Here is a 21,018-nt window from a genome sequence, read left to right as displayed (position 1 = left end):
ATTTTTACCGCAATTCACATCCTATTACATGTGCAATCGTGAAAATGTGGCCATTTTTTTTACTACAAATCTCAGAAGTCGAAAAATCTCATCCTATTACATGTCACCCATAAAGTATAGAAGTGCGCTCTAAAGAAGCTCACCAGTATCAACTTTTCAGTACCTTTAAATAAATGTATTTAAAAAAAAATTGAAATGTGATATTGCATAGATATCGTTTAATTTTTTTTTACATAAGTGTTTTCACAGTTGTTTTTTGCATGAAGGTTATATACAGTAAATCACAATTTTAAATTGTTATTGCTGTAGGTTAATGTTACTGACAAGAAAACTTAATTTGTACATTATTGTTTTTGATTACAGAACTTGCAAAAGGTTTGCTGAAAAAGAAATGATTACAGTACATTATTTATCAGATGGAAATATTTTTAATTCAATTGTAAAGCCCAATGAAATATGTTGTGCTGTATAAAAAGGGTTCAATAATAATACTGATTGAACACCAATTTTCCGGCACCATCGGTTCCAGCACTGAGCCGAATGACTGATTTTGCAGGATTATCAGTGGTATCATCTGCATGCAGGGAGCCCCCGCAGCGCATGATTTTCTCTCCCCCGCCATTGGTCCCCCTGCAGGGTGTCCAAGCCCCCACAGCGCGCCTCTGCTCCAGCAGCCAAACACCATTCTAATGCCAATCTACGCCCTCCAGCTGCTCATCTAAGCCCTCCCACAGACCCTTTTACATCGATCACACATCCAAATTATTCTGTTTCATTCACTTGGCACCTGATGTAGAGACATACATCAGATGAGGCAGAACCTTTCCTGGTGTTCTCACGTATATGCTGGAGTTTTGAATATATAAATGATATGGAAAATACAAAGAATATGTTAAAAATGTCTTATTTGTATGATTCTAATCATTTTTATAGTCAAAACTCTGGAGTTAACAGTCTATGGCAGGTGAGTCAGTGCCTCACCTGACTACCTTTTCTGCATATATCTTATCAAAACTCCCCAAATTTCCATCAGTATGTACTGCTGCTCCTGTGTATTGTATAATGCCCACATGAAACTTTGGGCTCATATATTAGGAATAAATCTGGCTGTGATATTAGCCATGGAATCGTTGGACATTTACCTCACTGCACATCCCTGACATGATGTGTTCGGTTTAACGGAGGTCGGGGCCATCAAGTACATGAAAATCGGTGTTCAACCTTTACTATAATAATAACAATAATTAGTTGATTACATTTATTGTAAATCATTTAATTGTAAACTGTATTCCTGTTCATATGTAATGGTCAGTAGTTTGTGAATTTTCATCAGTCTGCATTTCTAGTTTGATACCAAGACATATTTTATTGTACATCTTCAATGTCCTTGTTATCTGCTGTTGGCATAGAATCAATGTAATTTATACTAGTCAACTTCATTTTATTTCGGAACTTCCTCTCAGCAAACATGACAGCATCATGGACACTGTGAAATGCATGCTCACCAGCACTGCTGCTTGTGGCGCTAAAAAAATCTCCATTGTGGAGTAGATGGCGAACAGAGGGATTGCAGTTGGCAAGAAACACACACACACCAATCTCTTCATAGTCATTACGGACCTCTTTGAGTACACTGAGGCCTACACTATCCACAAATTGCATAGCTCCACAATCAATGATTAAGGAGTGGAAATTGAGTGCTGGCAAGGCCGTATCAAGATGTTTACATACTGTTTTAATAGCATTTAGCTTTGATATAAACCTGTGATTGGTTTGTCCAAGTGTAACCTCTTCTTTTTTGGCCTTTTCCTGTAGAGTTGCCACTATTGATGGGTTAACCCCTGTTTTGCTATGCAGACTTGCTATGAAATAATTTTTGTTAGCATAGTAAAGAAAACCATTAAACCGATATATTTTAACATTGGGTATAATATCTAACTCTCTGTATTTGAATTGGTCTTCATAAATCTCTGTCCCACTGACATTACCTAAAAGAGTGGCCCTTGGCCTCTGTGTGCGAAAGATGACACAGAGCATAGAGAAGCAAACACCAACCAAGAGTCCAATCTCAGTTGAGATCAAAGCAGAACCTAACATGCTGACCCACCAAACCAATGTGTCAATTCTGCTAATCCGCCACATTTTTGGGGTATCTGAAAATTTCATTAGTGCACCCTTAAGGCTAACTATTGTGATTACTCCCAAAATACTAATTTGAAGTGAGTAGAAAAGGTGGGAAAGCGCAAGAAGTACTACCAACAATAACAGTGAGGATACAAGTCCATTAACCTGAGTATGGGCCCCTGTGGACTCCTTAAGCATAGTTTTGGCAAGAGCAGCACAACTTGCGAAAGAGTAAAAGAAAGAAGGTATCAGGTTGCACATGCCAATAGCGATCATCTCCTGACTGGTACTGACTGTGTACCCGTGCTTTTTGGCAAATATCTCACCAAGAGAAACTGTCATTGCAAACCCAATTATTGCAATTGGGAATGCATCAGATGCGATACTGGGTATCATTTTCCACTCTGGTGCTTTTGGGGCCATAAATCCAGTAGGAATTGACCCACAAATTGATGATTTATATTTGCCATTAAAGTTATAGTAATGGGAAGCCAATGTGCCAATAATGATAACAAAAAGTTCTACTGGAATAGGAACTTTCAACTTACTTTTGAATTTGTCATTAATAATTTTGACTGGTACCATGAAAGCTATTGAGATGGCACTGGTTATTAAATCACATATATTAGTGCTTTGTAAATTCCTGAAAATATCAATCCAAGTAGTAATCAGGGAGCCTGCTCCATCATGGCGAGGGATCTTCAAACCTAGAAGGTATTTCATCTGAGACGTTATGATGGTGATTGAAGACCCAGTAACAAAACCGCTCAACAAGGGTTCCGATAAATACACAGAAATAAAACCTAAGCGGAATATTCCCATAAGGATCTGGAAAACAAATATATAAAAACTTACAATATATTGTTAAAACACACATGATTTATATTTACAGTATGTCTATACAGGATATTGGGCGGGATGCACTAAGTGAAAAATGCATTAAAAACCCTGTTATCGGGTTTTTACCGCATTTTGATATGCAGAAATAACGCATTCCAGGTTTTCGCTGTGAGGTGTATCACCAGCAAAAGCTGGCGATATCCCATAGAGGCCTATGGGCTTCTTAACGTGACCCACCCAGCCCCGCATGGACCCCCTCCGACCCCCCCCCCTCATCTTTGTCCGGGCAGCCCAGTGCTGTACTACATGGATCAGTGACCTCCTCCTCCCTGTACTGTAAATCCTTTTCCATGTGCAGGGAGGAGGAAGAAAGCCTGTTCTGCAGCAGCAGCATCCGACAGGGTAAGGGAGGGAGGGGGAGCCGCTGGGGAGCTGCTGCACATAGCTGGGACAATGCAAAGCACAGCTCTTAATGCAAGGGCTGTCCTTTGCAATAATTATTGCATATGTGAGAGCATATGAGATAATTATCTATACGGTAGCCAGCGATTTGCGGCCAGAGATGAGCTGTGGATCTTAGTGCATCCGGCCCCCTATCTTAAGAAAAATTATTTTGAGAAAATATATTTATTCCTGTGTCTCAATAGAAACAAATCATACACTATATTATTAGATTTAACTCCACTGAAACTTCTCTGGTCAAAGTTAGCAATGACCTTCTTTTAGCCAATCCAGGTGTCACATCTCTCTGCTTATCCTACTGGACCTTTCTGCTGCCTTTGACACTGTGAATTATTCTCTCCTTCTCCACACCCTTGGCCTTTCTAGCACTGTTCTGTCCTGGTTTACCTGTTACCTCATCACTGCCCATGGCTCCACCCCACCTCCTTCCATCCTCCCTGTCGGCGTTTCACAAGTTCTGTCCTAGGCCCCCTTCTCTTTTTCCTTCACATCCCTTCCCTATATTTCCTCATAAGCTTCTTTGGCCTTCAATACTACCTCTATGCTGATGATATGCAACTATACTTCTACTCTCCTGACCTCCACCCTCTGTCCCCATACAGGTTTCATGCTGCCTCTCTACCATGTCCTCCTGGATGTCAAAGTACTTTCTGAAGCTCAATATGGACAAAACCAATTCTCCACCGCCCAATATCACCCTCACTGTTGACAAAACCATCATCTTTCATGTTGGCCAACTCCCCTGCATGGGTGACACTCTTGTTTCATACCTCTCCTTTTGCAACCTACGTTCACTCTCTAGCTCAATCCTGTTGGGTCCCACTAAACATCACAAGATTGTTGTGTTCTGATCCCAACTTATTATTCCCTCATTGGTCATCTCACAGCTAGACTACTGCAACATTCTACTCACTGGCCTCCCATCCCATACTAACATTGAACTCCTATGTTAGTAAATAAACTCTCTCTCTCTCTCTCTCTCTCTCTCTCTCTGTTTAATGGTATAAACAAACTATGGATTAGTCCAGTCAATACAAGTTACATATTATAGTGTCAGAGGGACACACATTAGGACTCAAAGAATTACCTGGTAAATGCCAGTCATGAAAGTTAATGATGTGGCCAGTGTAATTGCATAGCAGCTTCTACCGCACACAGTACCATTAGTAGTTAGTGTTGAGTTTAATACTTCATCACCATATTCAGTGAAACCTGCGGCTTTTAAATGCTTGTTCACAGACTCTCCTACCATGAGACACAGCACCCCAAATGTACCAACACAGGTATGGCGAGAGGATGCCATGAAGAAGTAGATGATGCAGCAGAAGAAGTTGGTGTATAGGCCATAAATTGGGTCTTGACTTGCTAAGAGTGAGTAAGCTATTGCCTGAGGAATAGTCACAATGCCAACTATGATCCCAGATACAATGTCACCTAGAAGGTAGTCTTTAATCTTGTATTGAGGAAGCCAAGTCAACACTGGGAAGAGATCAAAGCAAAATCTGGCAAGCTTTCTTGGGCTGCTGGTACAGCATGTTGTTGTTTTCTCCCATATTACATGTTTGGCATTGAGTACTGGCTTGATTTGTTCTTCCAGTTCCACAGAATTATAAGGCAGGGATGGTGAGGGCTCACTTTGGTTAGAAAACTCATTCCAGATAGAACACTCAGGATCCGTAAACTACAAAGAAAAACATGACATGAAAATGCTCTGAATGGAGAGGTAAGAACTCATGAGCATGAAGTCATCCCTACAGGACAACCACAATGATAGCGACTTTCATTATAAAAAACATTCACAGAAATCTATTCAAGTGCTGCTGCTTAGTCAATGACCACCTAGGTTCTTATTTATAGCAAACCTGTCATCTTCCCTGAGCTCACCATCATATACATCATATACATAGAGCAACGCATGTGTAAGTTTCCTTGTTTCCCTCTTCTCATTTCCATTTCCAACACCCCCCCTCAAAAAAAATGTTGAAAGGAACTTCCACATTCCATTAAACCAAGTATCATCATAGAAAAGTATCTGATTGTTTTCTTCCCTACATTCTGGAACTTGTGCGATTAGCATCTTATATAGCCCAAAATGATCATGAGTTGAAGAAAGTAAATAATGCTGACATTATTTTTATTCTTCTATACAACAAACTGGTAATTTGTTCTACAGTTGAAAAGCATGTCTCTTTGAGAGATCCATCACGTGTAGAAAAAGAGGTATATAAAGGGAAAGTGTGTATATTGTAAATCTCGGGTGCTGTGGCAGGGGGATGTATAAGAAGCAAATATTCCCAAATACAATATTCAACACTGATTACATAATGAGGTTATATTCCTTGTAGTTGTGCTATGGCAAAACTATTAAATGGTTATTAACCCAAATGGTTAATTTATAACCCCACAATCTAAATTTTATAAATAAAAATAGAGTAAGCAGTACATTCTATTCTATTTATATGCCATAAGGATTATTTTTCAGACTGTTCAAATCAGTAGGATGTGTTCCTCTAGCTCAGGCATTCCCAACCACGGTCCTCAAGGCACACCAACAGTGCAGATTTTAGTGATATCCAGGCTTGAGCACAGGTGACTTAATTAGTATCTGAGGGATTCTGATTAAACCATCTGTGCTGAAGCCTGGATATCACTAAACCTGCACTGTTGGTGTGGCTTGAGGACCGTGGTTGGGAATGCTTGCTCTAGCTAATGTTTACTAATGGTTACAAGCCATTTAAATCACTCAACAAAAAAACATAAATAGCCTACCTGAGCCATCATAGCATTTTATGTCCTGTCAGCTTCTGCATCTATCCACAATTCATTTACTAACATCAATGGAGGAAAGGCTGAATATATATATACAGTAATTAGATGACATCATGATTGGGAGCTGGTCTACTTGTTACCTTGCATTTTTTTCAGGGAAGCATATCACCATTTATGGGAAGCATATCACCGTTTATGGGAAGCATATCACATTTCCAAAACAAGACTATGGATGTGCAATATGATTAGGAAAACATAAGTACTCTTCCACTTGTGTCATTGTAAAAGATCTTTGTTTTAACCCTACAGTAACATTTTTAGTGGTCAATATGATGTTGTGGTAATAATCGGTTTCATCATTTTTGTTGTAAGAGAATACATGATAATTACTATACACGTAGAAAACATAGAGTTTTGATTGACATTACACTCACTTTACCCTGTATAATGTGGAATAGACTAAAACATTTGACTCACAATTTAGTAATTAATTCTCATAATTACTTTGCTAATTATATAAATAGACTGTTATTGTATTTATATTAAGAAAGTACAAAGTATGAACATGGACATAACTAGAGATGAGCAGGTTCGGATCCTAGAGATCCAAACCCCACGAACTTACCTGATCCGAGGCCGGATCCGAGGAGTTCACCGGTTCCCGCCATCTTTCCGAGTCCAAATCTAGGCTAAAACGTCATCATCCTGCTTCAGATTCTCGCGAGACCTGGGGATATATAGTTCCTGGCGGTCGGCGCCATTTTCAAACAGGCTGGTGATTTCAGACAGCACAGATGTGTCCGTGCTGTCTGCTGAGGGATGTGAGAGGGAAACCTGCTGGGGGAGGGGGGATGATTAATGCATAGAGGGGGCTGCTAGTGCTACAGTTGGGGCTGCATTATTTTAATAAAGAAAAAATCAAAGCAATTTATTTTTAAATTACTGCTGCCAGTGCCCAGGGTGCTCGCATGTGTGCTGCATCAGTCCAGGGATGCCCACATGTGTACTGTATCAATATAGGGGTGCACACATGTGTGCTGTATTTGTCCAGGGGTGCCCACATTTGTGCTGTATCAGTCCAAGGGTGCCCGCATGTTTACTATATCCATCCAGGGGTGCCCACATGTGTGCTGTATTTGTCCAGGGGTGCCCACATTTGTGCTGTATCAGTCCAGGGGTGCCCGCATGTGTACTGTATCCATCCAGGGGTGCCCACATGTGTGCTGTATCAGTCCAGGGGTGCCCGTATGTGTGCTGTATCCATCCAGGGGTGCCCACATGTGTGCTGTATTTGTCCAAGGGTGCCCACATGTGTGCTGTATCAGTCCAGGGGTTCCCACATGTGTGCCGTATAATTCTATGGGTGCCGCCATGTGTGCCGTATTAGTCCAGGGGTGCCGCCATCTGTGCCGTATAATTTCATGTGTGCTTTATCAGGCCAGTTATGCCCACATGTGTGACGCATAATTCCTGGGGTGAGCCAAGTGTGCAGAGCCAGATTAAGGTCTAAATGGGCCTGGAGCTGAAAATGATCAAGGGCCTATTATGCGCAATAATAGGGGTTCCGGCCAGCACCTAATAATGTGTGTGTGTGTGTGGGGGGGGGGGGGGGGGGGGTGTGACCAGTGTTCTGTTTGGGTGGTCTGCTCATGGTTGTGTCTCTATTTGTGTAAATACTTTCAAATAATTATATGTGCCTGGAAAAGGCAGGGGGCTGGCATAAGAAAAATGCAGGGAGATATATTAGTGGGTGCACTCCAAAGGTGCACCCGCAGGACGCCGATGTCCTAAAATACTTGCAGGGTGAGGCGGCACTCCAGTCATAAAAAAAATACTGAAAACCGAAACTTGGTAGACAATATGTCAGCACCTTTTATGTGGTAACCTAAGTTTACCACACCATATACCCCTTATACAAATCATGCAACACAATAGTAACCCCTTATACTGTACTTGCTTCTTACACATTATGCCACATGGAATGAGACAAAATTCACACCGATTGAGCAAATATTCACACTATGGCACACAGATTGAGTCAAAATTCACGTTATGCCACACAGATTAAGGCAAAATTCACATTTTGCCACATGGATTGAGCCAAAATACACACTATACCAGGCATGTCCAAATAGTGGCCCTCCTGCTGTTGTGAAACTACATGTCCCAGCATGCCTTGACATAGTTTTAGCATTCCCTAATTGCAAAACTGTGGCAATGCATGATGGGACTTGTAGTTTCACAGCTGGAGGGCCATAGTTTGGACATGCCTGCACTATACCAAACAGATTGAGCAATAATGCACAATATGCTTCATAAATAGGGGCATTGCGCGCCAAAGGCGCACATTAAAAATGTACACCATTATGCCCATTACATGTTAAGCCTCACACCATAATCTCCATTACATATTATGCCAAACACAATAATGCCTATTAAAAATTATGCTATATAAGTGTTGCTTACCTACATGTTCATTGCCAGGGGTTCCATGTTCATTGCCAGGGGTTCCATGCTCATTGCCAGGGGTTCCATGCTCGTTGCCATGTGGGATTACATGCTCATTGCCAAGGGGGAATACATGCTCGCGGTAACTGGGGGACAGTCGCCGCCGGGCAGAAATGACAGCCATTAACAGCCGGGCAGAGAGCAGGGGCCTGCCTGGCTGTATTCAGAGCACTGCATGTCCTGGCTATTTGAAATAATACCCCTTTCATACCAGAAAATGCAGGAAATGTGGTCCCAGGATCATGCAGGGACATTCTCGGACTGGCCCCTTTTACACCAGCCTAGTCCCTGCATTTTCTGGTGTGAGGGGGAGAGAAAACCACCCCCGCCCCCCTTTAAACAACCAGCTATATCTTCGGAACCAACTGACCCATTTACATGTACCCTTCCAATGATTTTTGTCCCGTGAAACTGGGCAGTTTGGTTCCAGAGAAATCTGTCCTCAAACAACATGAACAGCCATGAAATGACATTTCAGAAATGAAAAAAAAAAATAGTTTTACCTGCAATATCTCTAGAACCAATGAACCCAAATGGACCAGGTATCAGATTGAAGGCCCAGCGATTTGGGTTCGACTGAAATCAACCTCGAATTTCTGTGATGCCGGAGGGGGAACTGGCAGCCGTTGGAACCGGGTGGAGGTCGGAATTAGCTGGTCCCATGTTATCCTATGGGGAAAACGTTCCAGGTTTGCCTGGAGGTATCTCAGGTTCCCGGGGGGCTAGCGACGCGGGGCTGGACTCGTTGGAAAGCCCTGACTCTCAGCCTATTTGAAGAGTGGGCCTGGAGCTATAGCTCCATCAGGCCCATTGTTAATCCGGCTCTGCAAGTGTGTCATATAATTCATGGGTTGCTGCAAAGTCTTTTGTATAATTCATGGGGCGCTGCTAAGTGTGCCTTCACAGTCCAGGGGTGATGCTAAGTGTGCCGTATCAGTCCAGGGGTGAGCCAAGTGTGCTGTATAATTTATGGGGTGCTGCTATGTCTTCTGTATCAATCCAGGGGTCTTCCATTTTTTTATTAAAAGAATAACTCTTTTTACTGCAGGAGTGTCACTATGTGTGCCGTATAATTCCATGTGTGCTGTGTCAGTCCAGGGGTTCCGCCATCTGTGCCGTATAATACCATGTGTGCCATCATGTGTGCTGTATCAGGTCAGGGGTGCCAAATTTATGGGGTAAGCCAAGTCTGCCGTATAATTCATGGGGTGCTGCCAAGTGTGCTGTATTAGTCCAGGGGTGATGCTAAGTGTGCCATATCAGTCCAGGGGTGAGCCAAGTCTGCTGTAAAATTCATGGGGTACTGTATTAGTCCAGGGGTGATGCTAAGTGTGCCATATCAGTCCAGGGGTGATGCTAAGTGTGTCATATGAGTCCAGGGGTGAGCCAAGTCTGCCAAATAATTCCTGGGGTGAGCCAAGTCTGCCTTATAATTCATGGGGTACTACCATGTGTGCTGTATTAGTCCAGGGGTGATGCTAAGTGTGCCTTCAGTCCAGGGGTGATGCTAATTGTATCAACCTCTGTCTTTTTTATCTTTTTATCTTTTTGTCTTTTTTGTATCCTCCTGTACTTTTGTATATTTTTTGTATTTTTGTATTTTTATACGACTGTAATTTTATATTGTATTATGTATTTATAGTGTAACTAATTGTAATTTTCCTCTGTATTTTATATTTGGATATATGGATGCTAAAACATTCCTGCACATATTTGCACTTTATCGGGACTGAGCATGGACATAATAAAAATGGCGGTGCGTTCCGGATGAAATATGCATCTTAAAGGAGTCAGGAAGAATGAATACATCCCAAAGATGGAGTTGCGTCTCATAGGAACACACGATGCGTTCCAAAAGCTGGAAGTGATGGAGAAATACCATCATAGAAAGCCGGAACGTCACTTCCGGTTTCGGAAACCCGGAAGTGTACAGCAGCAAGATCATGGCGGCTGTTGTCTATTATGTAATTGGAGGGGGTATAAGAAGGCCCCGTTCGATGGTGTCCATTGAGCTTCTGATGAAGGGCAATTCCTGCCCGAAAGCGCGCTTAAGCTAAGTGAACACCACCGAACGGACCCTATCCTGAGGCCATTGGAAGGAGCTGCATCCCCACTGAGGACCGCTGGTCGGATATCCAGAGGGTTGTTTGCGTGATCTCCGCGGCACAGTATTTGGATCCTGTCACCCTGAATGGGTATTTTGCCTTGTTTTTATCAATCACATGTGAGTGTAACCAATAAATTGTTATTTTAAATTGTGACAAACGGTGTTGCACTATATACCTTCTTATCGAGTCCCCAGGGAACGTTAAATTGGAGGAACATGTTGGATTGAAAGAGAGATAAAGACCCTGTTGATATGCGCATATTTACTTATGAAATGTGAGTGACCTGATCAAACAGCACCATTTCATTTCATATTTCAACAATACTACACTATGGTTTCTTTCTGTGTTCAGAAACCAAAACCCAAAAATCCAAACACAAAACGTTTAGGGGGTGTTTTGGCAAAACCCATTAAAACCCAAAACCTGAAGGTAATCAGAACCCAAAACACAAAACACGAAAAATGTCCGGTGCACATCCGTAGACATAACCACACGCAATGACAAATGTTTAATCAGTATGCACCAGTGGTTCCCAAAATCAGGGATGTGTGCACCTAGGAGGAGAGGACCTGACCTCACTCAGAACATCCCTAAGTGCAACCTTCCACAGATCAATCTGCAAAACTAAGGATAACATAACATAAAGTGGAACTTGCTTGCCTTTCAGAAGCAATGACTAGGACCAGTGCAGATGAGAAATTAGATATTGCACAGCAGGTACACAAACAATCTCATGTTCAAGGATGGGGGTGCTAACTGTCTTGAGCAGAGGCGTAGGGAGGGCGGAGCCACCGGAGCTCATGCTCCGGGCGGCGATTGGTTGACTGGCGCCACCGGCCCGCCCCCCCTCCGCAAATGATCCCGGCGCCTGCTGCCTCCTGCCCTGCCTACTCGCCCGATCCCTGCCGCAAAGCGTCACGGGCGGTGAGGCCGGGCGGCGGGCTGACACGTCGGACTCGTACCGGCGGTACCCCTAGGCTATGTCCTCCGGCTGTCACTGAATTGCTGCTGCTGCTGCTGCTGCTCGGTCCGGCTTCCGGGCAGCGCAGGCAGCGTAGCACTACTAGCAGCACTATCTGTCACTGAGTGACACATTATACAGACCCCTCCCAGTCACTCCCAGCGGCAGCCAGAGTCACCTGTCTCTGACCCCCTCCCAGGCTACAGCAGCGTCACTCATCAGCCTTCCCAAGCGCTGGCTGTAGCCTGGAGGAGGAGAAGGTGCTTTGCTGGCTGCCGCCCGACGCCCGTGCCTTATCCTGTTGTTGAAGGTGGAGTGTTTTTAATTTCTATTAAAGCTAAAAAAGTTCTTACAATAAACAAGCTTAATAATATGCTTTTTTTTTTTGGTGGATTCGTGGAGCCCGAGGGGGTGGGGGGGAGAGAGTGTCTTATATAGTGCAGCAGATTCCGTTACAGTGTCTTATATAGCGCAGCAGATTCCGTTACAGTGTCTTATATAACACAGCAGATTCCTTTACCGCGTCTTATATAGCGCAGCAGATTCCGTTAGTGTCTTATATAGCGCAGCAGATTCAGTTACAGTGTCTTATATAGTGCAGCAGATTACGTTACAGCGTCTTATATAGTGCAGCAGATTCCGTTACAGCGTCTTATATAGTGCAGCAGATTCCGTTACAGTTTCTTATATAGCGCAGCAGATTCCGTTACAGCGTCTTATATAGCGCAGCAGATTCCGTTACAGCGTCTTATATAGCGCAGCAGATTCCGTTACAGTGTCTTATATAGCGCAGCAGATTCCGTTACAGTGTCTTATATAGCACAGCAGATTCCGTTACAGTTTCTTATATAGCGCAGCAGATTCCTTTACCGCGTCTTATATAGCGCAGCAGATTCCGTTACAGTGCCTTATATAGCGCAGCAGATTCCGTTACAGTGTCTTATATAGCGCAGCAGATTCCGTTACAGTGTCTTATATAGCGCAGCAGATTCCGTTACAGTGTTTTTTTAAGTTTTTTCTTTTCAAATGTAACATGCCAACACATGTTAGCCACACCCCCAATTCATTACCGGGGGGGGGGGGGGGGCGCGAAATATGCCCTTGCTCCAGGCACCATGACACCTAGCTACACCGCTGGTCTTGAGGGGCCTGTGGCCTACTGCAATGAGATCAGCACACATGTCATGACTGCGGCATACGTCACAAAATGGTTCTTCCCAGCAGAGAGGCGATTCTGACATTCACGCCTTTTAGCATTCTCTAAACCCTGTATTCCATCCCTCCCTGTACACTGGGCATAAGTCATAGGAACAACTATATTAAGTGTAACAGTCAATAGGTTGACCACTATTGGTCAATAGGCCAAAGGTCAACACATTAAAACAGTCGACATGGCTTAGATCGAAATTTTGACACAAGTAATATTTCAACATGGAAAAGGTCGACATTAAATGTTTAACTATTTTGTGTCTATGCTGACTGTCGACCTATTTTTTGTTGACAAGCTGACCACATCTCCTGTACACCAGCCACTGGAATAGGAGGATATGCTATATGACAAATGGACAATGGAGCAAGAACATTGTAGTCAGGAGCAGGCTGGACTGGGGAGAAAGACTGCACACACCCCTTGCCTGGTGTATTATTGTGGTGTGAGCCAGCCATCAGCATCTAAAGGCAGTAGGAGCTGGTGTGCATGTTGTGTGACACAACATCTGCAGCTTTTCTCTGTGAACTGGTATATTGGCCTTACAGATTATATAGTGGCCACAAACATCTACCACTTGACTCTTGTAGCTGCATGCCATCTCCTTATTTAATATTTATAAACTATAATTGACTGATGGTCCCAAGGACCCATTTTCCTTCCCTTAATTTGTAGTGGGATATCTTTTTGGACCAAAGTCTCTGGACTACATTGTGGCCTCCAGATTGGACAGGCACACTCAGGCTGCAGGTATTCAGTCACAGTTGCCATATACAGAAGACGGATGGCCATTCTTTTTCAAAACCTGTTTGCCTTGCTGAAACATGGAATTCTCTTCTGCTTAGTTATGCTATTAACACCTACAGAGACTTTCCATGGGGAACAGTTGTGGTGTTCACCCATACTTCCTGCGAAACTGCTTATTCTTCTGAGGACATATGTTAGCTGCTCATTATCTGTGTTCTTTTATTACACCTTCCTTTTCACTTATGGGGATGACTAAACAAACAAGATTAAGTCAGAGTTGGAAAAAACAAAGGATAAAGTGTTTCTCATCCTGCTTTGTACCAATTTCTAAAATACACAGTTTACGATCTGATGCTGATACTCCTACCCCTTGGATTTACTTTGCCTGATATTTACTTTAATGGACATACAATTGAAATAGACTTCTGGTACACCTTACAAAGCCTTTCATATACATCCTTTGTAAAGATGACTTGAAGTACAGTTGGAGTTTTTTTTAAAAATTACCTTATTTGTCAGATCATACAGAAATAAAAATCACATGCGTTACACTATTATGAATTATTGTTTCCGGAGCCTGGGGTGTCCACCTCCATATAAGTCCTGATCAGTACAAGTTTATTGGGGGATTATTTGCTGCTAGCTGGGTAAGGTACCAAGTCGTGTTTTTTGAAATTGCCATGTAATTGTTTTCTAATGGTAAGTGGTAAGCTGTCAATATAAGGTTCCCATAGGGTCAGAAAACCTGCAACTTTTTTCACTTTAAAAAAGTGAGTTTCCATTCCATTCCATTCTAAATACATAGTTAAATTTGCTTAATAATAATGGTATTTGTGGAGGTGTACTATCTAGCCATCCCTGCAAAATTGTCTTGCGTCCTGCGGCGCTAAGAGCTAGTAACAATTTCTTGCTGTGCAAGGTCATACGCTGGTTAGGAGGGGATATTCCCAGAATCGCCCATTCCGGTGTGAATGGAACCCAGTTTATTCATTTAGCCTCTGCATATCTGTGTATTAAATGCCAAAAGTATTGGACAATAGGACAAGACCAAAGGCAGTGGAAAACATCAGCATCTGCTTGGAGACATCGTGGGCATGCAGAGTTGTCAATGGTCCCCATTTGGAAACGACGCAATGGAGAGAGGTATGTATAGTGAAATGTATTTAAAAACAACTCTTCATACATGCTAGAGGATAATATTTTTCTAGAAAACACTAACGCCTTTTCCAGATCGGGCATTGTTAATTCAGGGAAATGTTTTAACCAGCTGGACATTCCCCCTTCATTTTTGCGTTATCTAACATAGGCCTCAGGTAATTGTAATGAATAGATAAAGCTTTCCTGGTGGGAACCTTATATGTCAATAACGTGTCAAAAGTGCTGTTCCCGTCAAGTTTTGAGAAATGATTAATTACATGCTTAACATAGAACCTCATCTGTAAATACGCTAACGGGTATGGAGTAACCATTGCATGGGCACTTGACAATTCTGAATATGTTAATGGGCATTCTCTATCCGTCGATATAGTGGATATACCCGCTACTCTCCATAAAGTAAAAGGATGTGCTGCCATTCCCTCCAGGAAGTTCGGATTTTTTATTAAAGGCAGTGTAACGAATAATATGGGTTGAGGCCAGCTTTGTGCCTTAATATATGCCACAGCCTCCTAGTCGTCCATAGCAGGGGATTCGATTTAATGGAGTCAGGAATTTCCTGGTCATGTAAATGGAGGAAACTTGTTAAGTCACAGTCTTTTAAGAAAGTCTGTTCCAGAGGAGTATTAGTATATGTTGTAGTTTTATGGAGCCAGTCTCAAATGCCTCAAAATCGCAGCGTAGTTACAAATTGTAATGTCTGGCAAATTTATTCCCCCATAAAATTTTGGCTGTTGGAGTTTTCTTAGGGCAATCCTAGTTCTCCCCCCCCCCCCCCCCCCCTCCAGATGAATCGTCTCATTAAAGTGTTAATTAGTGCTGTATCAGATTTTGTTAGCAATATTGGTAGAGACTGTATTGGGTACAACAGTCGGGGGATTGCCACCATCTTTAATAAATTGGCTCTGCCCAAAAAGGAGAGCGGCAGTCTTTCCCACGACTTAATATTGTCACCAAATGCCTGCACTGCTTTACTAATATTTAATTTATAGAGGTTATGTATATTACGGGGAAGTAGTATCCCTAAATATGGAATGTGGTCTCTCGCCCATTGAAGCTGAAGCGGTGTAGCCCAACCCGGTATTTTCCCCGTTTTTCCCAAGACCATAGCAACTGATTTATCTAGATTCATGTTTAGTCCCGATACTAAACTAAATGATGAGATAATCTGAAGGATCTTAGGTATTGATTGCTTTGCATTACTAACGTATAAAAAAATATCATCTGCAAAGGCTGAAATTTTTATTTCCTGTGTATTTGATTTTATGGTACTTATGTAATATCTGGGCTCCCGTTTTTCTAATGAGACCGCGTCCCCTCGCGGGGCTCGCTGCACTCGCCACACTATATAAAATCAGCTCCATGCGTAGTTGGATAGTAGGGGTATGAAAAAATGAGGTGCATTTAACATGGGAGCCCAGATAATACATAAGTACCGATTTTATGCCCTGGAATGTCTGGTCGTTGTCAAGCTTTCTCAACAACGGATCCAAGGAAAGGTTGAAAAGCAAAGGAGACAACGGGCATCCCTGCCTTGTTCCTCTTTCCAAGAAAAATTTCTCCCCCACCCTTCCATTAATTAATAGTGACGCAGATGGTGTTTGGTAAATATACCTGACCATATCAATGAATCCCTTATCAAAGGCTCTTTTCTCTAATACTCTGAACAAACGGGGCCATAAAACCGTGTCAAAGGCTCTGTTTATGTCTAGGCTCAGAAGCATTTTGTCATTTGTATGTGAATTCCCTGTAGCTGATACTGCCGCTATCCAGGGCCGGCGCCACCACTAGGCAGCTCTAGGCATTTGCCTAGGGCGCCGGCACCTGGAGGGCAGCAGTTCGCCCCTCACCCCCAGTGAACTGTGTAAAAAAATTGCTGCCCCGGCGTCCCTGCATTGCTGGGGCGGTCAGGGGTGTCCGTGCCGTAGGGGTACCTGCGGCGCCGTCATGTGTATAAAGCTGGCTGCGGGCGGCGGGGTCCCTGTAGTGAATAACAAATAACTAGCGCTATGCGCGCGGCGGCACGGGAAGTGCTAGTTATCTGCTATTCACTACAGGGACCCCGCCGGCCGCAGCCAGCTTTATACACATGACGGCGCGGCACGGACACCCCTGACCGCCCCAGCACTGCAGGGACGCCGGGGCAGCAATTTTTTTACACAGGTACCACCCACCCCCCTACCTCCCCCCGGCACCGGGATGCCCCCACCCCGACTCGCCTGGGGCGCTCTGGTGCCTTGCACCGGCCCTGCCGCTATCGCTGTGCGAATAGCCTTTATTGCATCCCTTTCTCTGACAAATCCTACCTGATGGTCTGTAAGGAGTGAGGGGAGAATAGATTGAAACCTTGTAGCCATAATTTTTGTCAATAACTTGAAATCCAGGTTAAGCAGACTAATTGTCCTGTATGAATTCATTAATGTGGGATCTTTGTTTGGTTTAGGTAAAAGCATTATGTACGCTTTGTTAAATGACAGGGATAATGTGCTGTTATTCTGTATATCTCTGTATAATTCCACTAGTGTCGATGCTAGGTGTGGTTGCCGCAGTTTATAATATTCCCCTGAGAACCCGTCTGGTCCTGGCGACTTACCCAAGGGGAGACCAGTAATGGTATCATTTATCTCTTCTATAGTGATAGGTCCCGCTAAGGCCTCTCTTTGCTCTGAGGTCAGTTTAGGGAGTGTTATGCCGTCCAAGAATTAATTTTGATCCTCAGGGTTAGGTGGTGGTGATTGACAAAAGAGTTTTAAAATAATTATGGAACATTTCTAATATCTGTTTTGATTTGGTTACAGTTGTGCCATCAGACAGGTCCCTCAGTGAGGCAATTACCGTCCTGGATTTGAATGGTCTTGATAACGATGCTAGAAGTTTGCCTGTTTTATTTACCCATTTATAGTATTTGTGCTTGGTATATTGTAGGGAAGAATTGGCTTGTGTTGTTAGGAATGTCTCCAATAATTGACGAGACTGTTTATATGTAGCTAAGGTTTCTTCCGTAGGATTAGTGGTATGTATCTGAATAGAGTCCAGTGTGGCCTTCCGTAGTGTCTCGTATTCTATTTTAGCTTCCTTTCTCTTCCTGGATACAAAACTTATAATATGTCCCCTCATCACTGCCTTAGATGCTTCCCAAAAGAGAGTTGGCCGGTCCCAATAGTCTAAATTATCATCTACGTAATTTGTCCAATGGTAAGTCAGATAAGATTTAAAATCGTCAGAGTGTTTTAGGTAGTAGGGGAAACGCCACAAGTGGTGCGTGTCGTGCATATTCAAATGAGTCAAGGCCAGTGAGATTGGAGCATGGTCGGAAATGATAATATCATGGATATTTACAGAAGTGAGGTTATTCATCAAGGTGTCAGATATGAATATATTATCTATTCGAGAGAGCATTCTATGCACCAAGGACAAATGAGTGTGCGATCTACCAGTAGGGTTTAGTAAACACCACGGATCCGACACTCCCAGACCTGATTTTAGAGATTGGAAGGCTCTTGTGTGGGGTCTCTGAGATCCATCTGATATAGTTGACCTATCTAAAAGGGGGTCTTCCACAGAATTAAAATCACCTCCGATTATGAGAGGGTAGTTTTGCCTACTAAGGAGAATCTGTTCTGAATTCTGTATAAAGGAAGGAGTGTGGATATTTGGTGCATATACATTCACCAGGGTGTATTTTGAATTGAACAAATCTATGTCCAAGATAATATACCTTCCCTCAGGGTCTATCATCTGAGATAATATTATAACAGGCAGATCTTTACTGAAAAGTATTGCCACTCCACGTGCCTTACGGCAGAAAGGGGCGGATATACAAGATCCTATCCAACGGGCTTTTAAATGATTTTCTTCAGAGGTTACCCAATGTGTCTCCTGTAAGAATATTATGTTTGGGCTAAACCGCTTAATGTGTGTAAGAACTTTTCTGCGCTTAATGGGATTGTTCAGTCCCCCTACATTCCATGATATAAGTTTTAGAGGTTGCGGTGGAGATATTCAGACAGATGTATTTGTAGGTGGTTCTACCATTCTATTAGTCTAAGAAAAGTGTATAGGTGCAGGTGTAAATCATATATCTACTTATTGTGGACTTCGCGGACTCATGTTTCTTTTCCCCAGGCTCCGGAATGTTATACCAGGTTTAACTGTAGTATAGAATAAAATACAAACATGTTACTTGCACAAAGAAAAAAGGTAGTGGACTGTCCAGCAACGGAAGTGTTTACATACCAATGCCTCAAATAAACATTTTCAACAATTATCATATTCACCAAAAAATTTGTGGGCACCATTTCAAGAATGGCGCGCACTAGATTAATCTAGAACCTATCAATCTACGAACTACAAATAAAGAAACAGGAGGTCCCTTAGAGGATTACATAACAATTTGAATCCTACTCTTGGAATATTTCCCCACAACTTGTAGTATTTGAATGAAATATTCAGCTGTCATTTTCTCTACCTATTAGGGGAGCGATGGGGTGATCTTTGTGGTAAGAAATGTTTTTTTGCTGTTTTTGGGTCAGTAAAATAAATCGGGGTACCGTTTTCAAATACTCTCAATTTGGCTTGGTACAGTAGGACAAATCGTGTGTCTTGACTATGAAGAAAAGAACACACCTCAGAAAACTCTTTGCGTTTCTGAGCTACTGAGACTGAAATATTAAGATTTTGGTGTCATCAACTCTCAGTTCTTTTGCTCTACGGTAAGAAGACAGAATTTTTTCCTTTGCCCTATAATCCAGAAAGCGGGCTATTACTGGGCGTGGACGTCTGCCATTTCCCTCTCTCAATTCCAATTCTATGTGCCCTTTCTATATGTGGAAGTTCTATGTCTTGCTTAATTCCCAAGGCTGTAAGTATGTTAGTGGTTATGAAAGAAGCTAAATTCCCGCCCGTAATTGATTCAGCTATCCCGATAAAGCGAAGGTTGTTACGTCCCGATCTATTTTCGAGATCTTCTAATTTCTCTTGCATTTGAGCAAGTAAGGTTTCATGAGATTCAACCCCAGTATGACACTCCTGGAGCCGGTCCTCCACATCACTAACTCGATACTCAACCGCTGTGAGGCGTGAGGCGTGTGAGTCAATCTTGGCTAAACCGGCCTCCAGTCTCATCTGAAGGTGCTCAAATCTCTTATCGAGAAGGGGCATCATGAAGTCCGCTATATCTTTAGCAGTAAGAGGTGGGGGATGAGTTTCTTGGGAATCTGACATTTCGGTGTCAGGGCGGGCTGGAGAAGAGGGGCCTGACTTTTGAGAGGCACCTTTCTTGCTTGTCTTGTTGGAATTTTGATGCTTTGGAGGCATATTTTTGTCAACGAATCTATCCATCCCCAAAATAAGGTCAAATGGACAGTAATGCTGACAAAGTATATTGTCGGTTCCTGATGTCCCTCCTCCCTTTTTTTTATTTTTTTATTTTATTAATGTTAGACCCAAAATATATATAAGTGTTAAGATCTCCAGAGAAAGGATGTCACTAGTGGTTTCCTATGTAGGACTCATATTTTTGTTTACATTTTTGCTATTTCAAAATCCTCAAGGACCTAACATCCTAACTGAGCATCTTTTGTCACAAGATCATACAACAACACAATAAAAGTAAGATCTAGTGGCCCTATTAAGCCTATGAAGAGACCCATAGATGTCTAACTTTGGGTTGTGACACTAGAGGGCAGTCTTATCCTTAAAAACTATACTATAGAGGCTACAGAGTGACTAAGATATACACCAGAAATTCAATTTACTGTGTAGATGGTTGCTGCGTATCTCTAAAGGAATTATCCTGGCAGCATTAATCTCTGTTTAAAAGAGTGGTCCAAGCAGTATCGAGTATAACTCTATAGTAGTATTTACCTCACACTTATCAAAATGTCTTTGCAATAGCATGGTAAGTATGAATCACTATAACTCTGTCTATCACAAGGGTTTTACCCTAAATTTCAGGTTTTTTGAGTGTCTCACTAGAAGTTAAATGACTTCAAAAATTATAGTATCAGATACCAGAGGTGACCTTAGAGATACAGCGTCCGTATGAATGATCTTTGTGGCAGTCCACACCAAAGTCTGTTTTATATTATTATCATCTACAGCAATATAATAATGAATATGAAGTAATACAGCAGAAG

At 42.5% G+C, this 21,018-nt stretch overlaps 1 protein-coding gene across 2 annotated transcripts in view; it reads right to left on the bottom strand.

Annotated features, from left to right (window-relative positions):
• Positions 1 to 280: 280 nt before the first annotated feature.
• LOC146074190 (sulfate transporter-like) overlaps positions 281 to 21,018 on the bottom strand; it is a 37,894-nt gene continuing 17,156 nt past the window's right edge. The window contains exons 2-3 of one of the 2 annotated variants that reach the window (XM_083182030.1): positions 4,514 to 5,107; positions 281 to 2,952 (exon numbers count right to left, since the gene is read on the bottom strand). In XM_083182030.1, the coding sequence (XP_083038156.1) occupies positions 1,366 to 2,952; positions 4,514 to 5,107 (2,181 nt within the window). In that variant the 3' untranslated portion in view covers positions 281 to 1,365. Of the gene's footprint in view, positions 2,953 to 4,513; positions 5,108 to 21,018 lie in introns of those variants that run through there. The other variant, XR_014473376.1, reaches the window with a different exon arrangement.

Source organism: Crinia signifera, chromosome 4 (genome assembly GCF_055691185.1).
Source record: "Crinia signifera chromosome 4, ASM5569118v1, whole genome shotgun sequence".
In the NCBI taxonomy this organism is placed as follows: domain Eukaryota; kingdom Metazoa; phylum Chordata; class Amphibia; order Anura; family Myobatrachidae; genus Crinia; species Crinia signifera.
The sequence above is the reverse complement of the archived record's forward strand: the minus strand, read 5'-3'. Positions and strand labels throughout refer to the sequence as shown.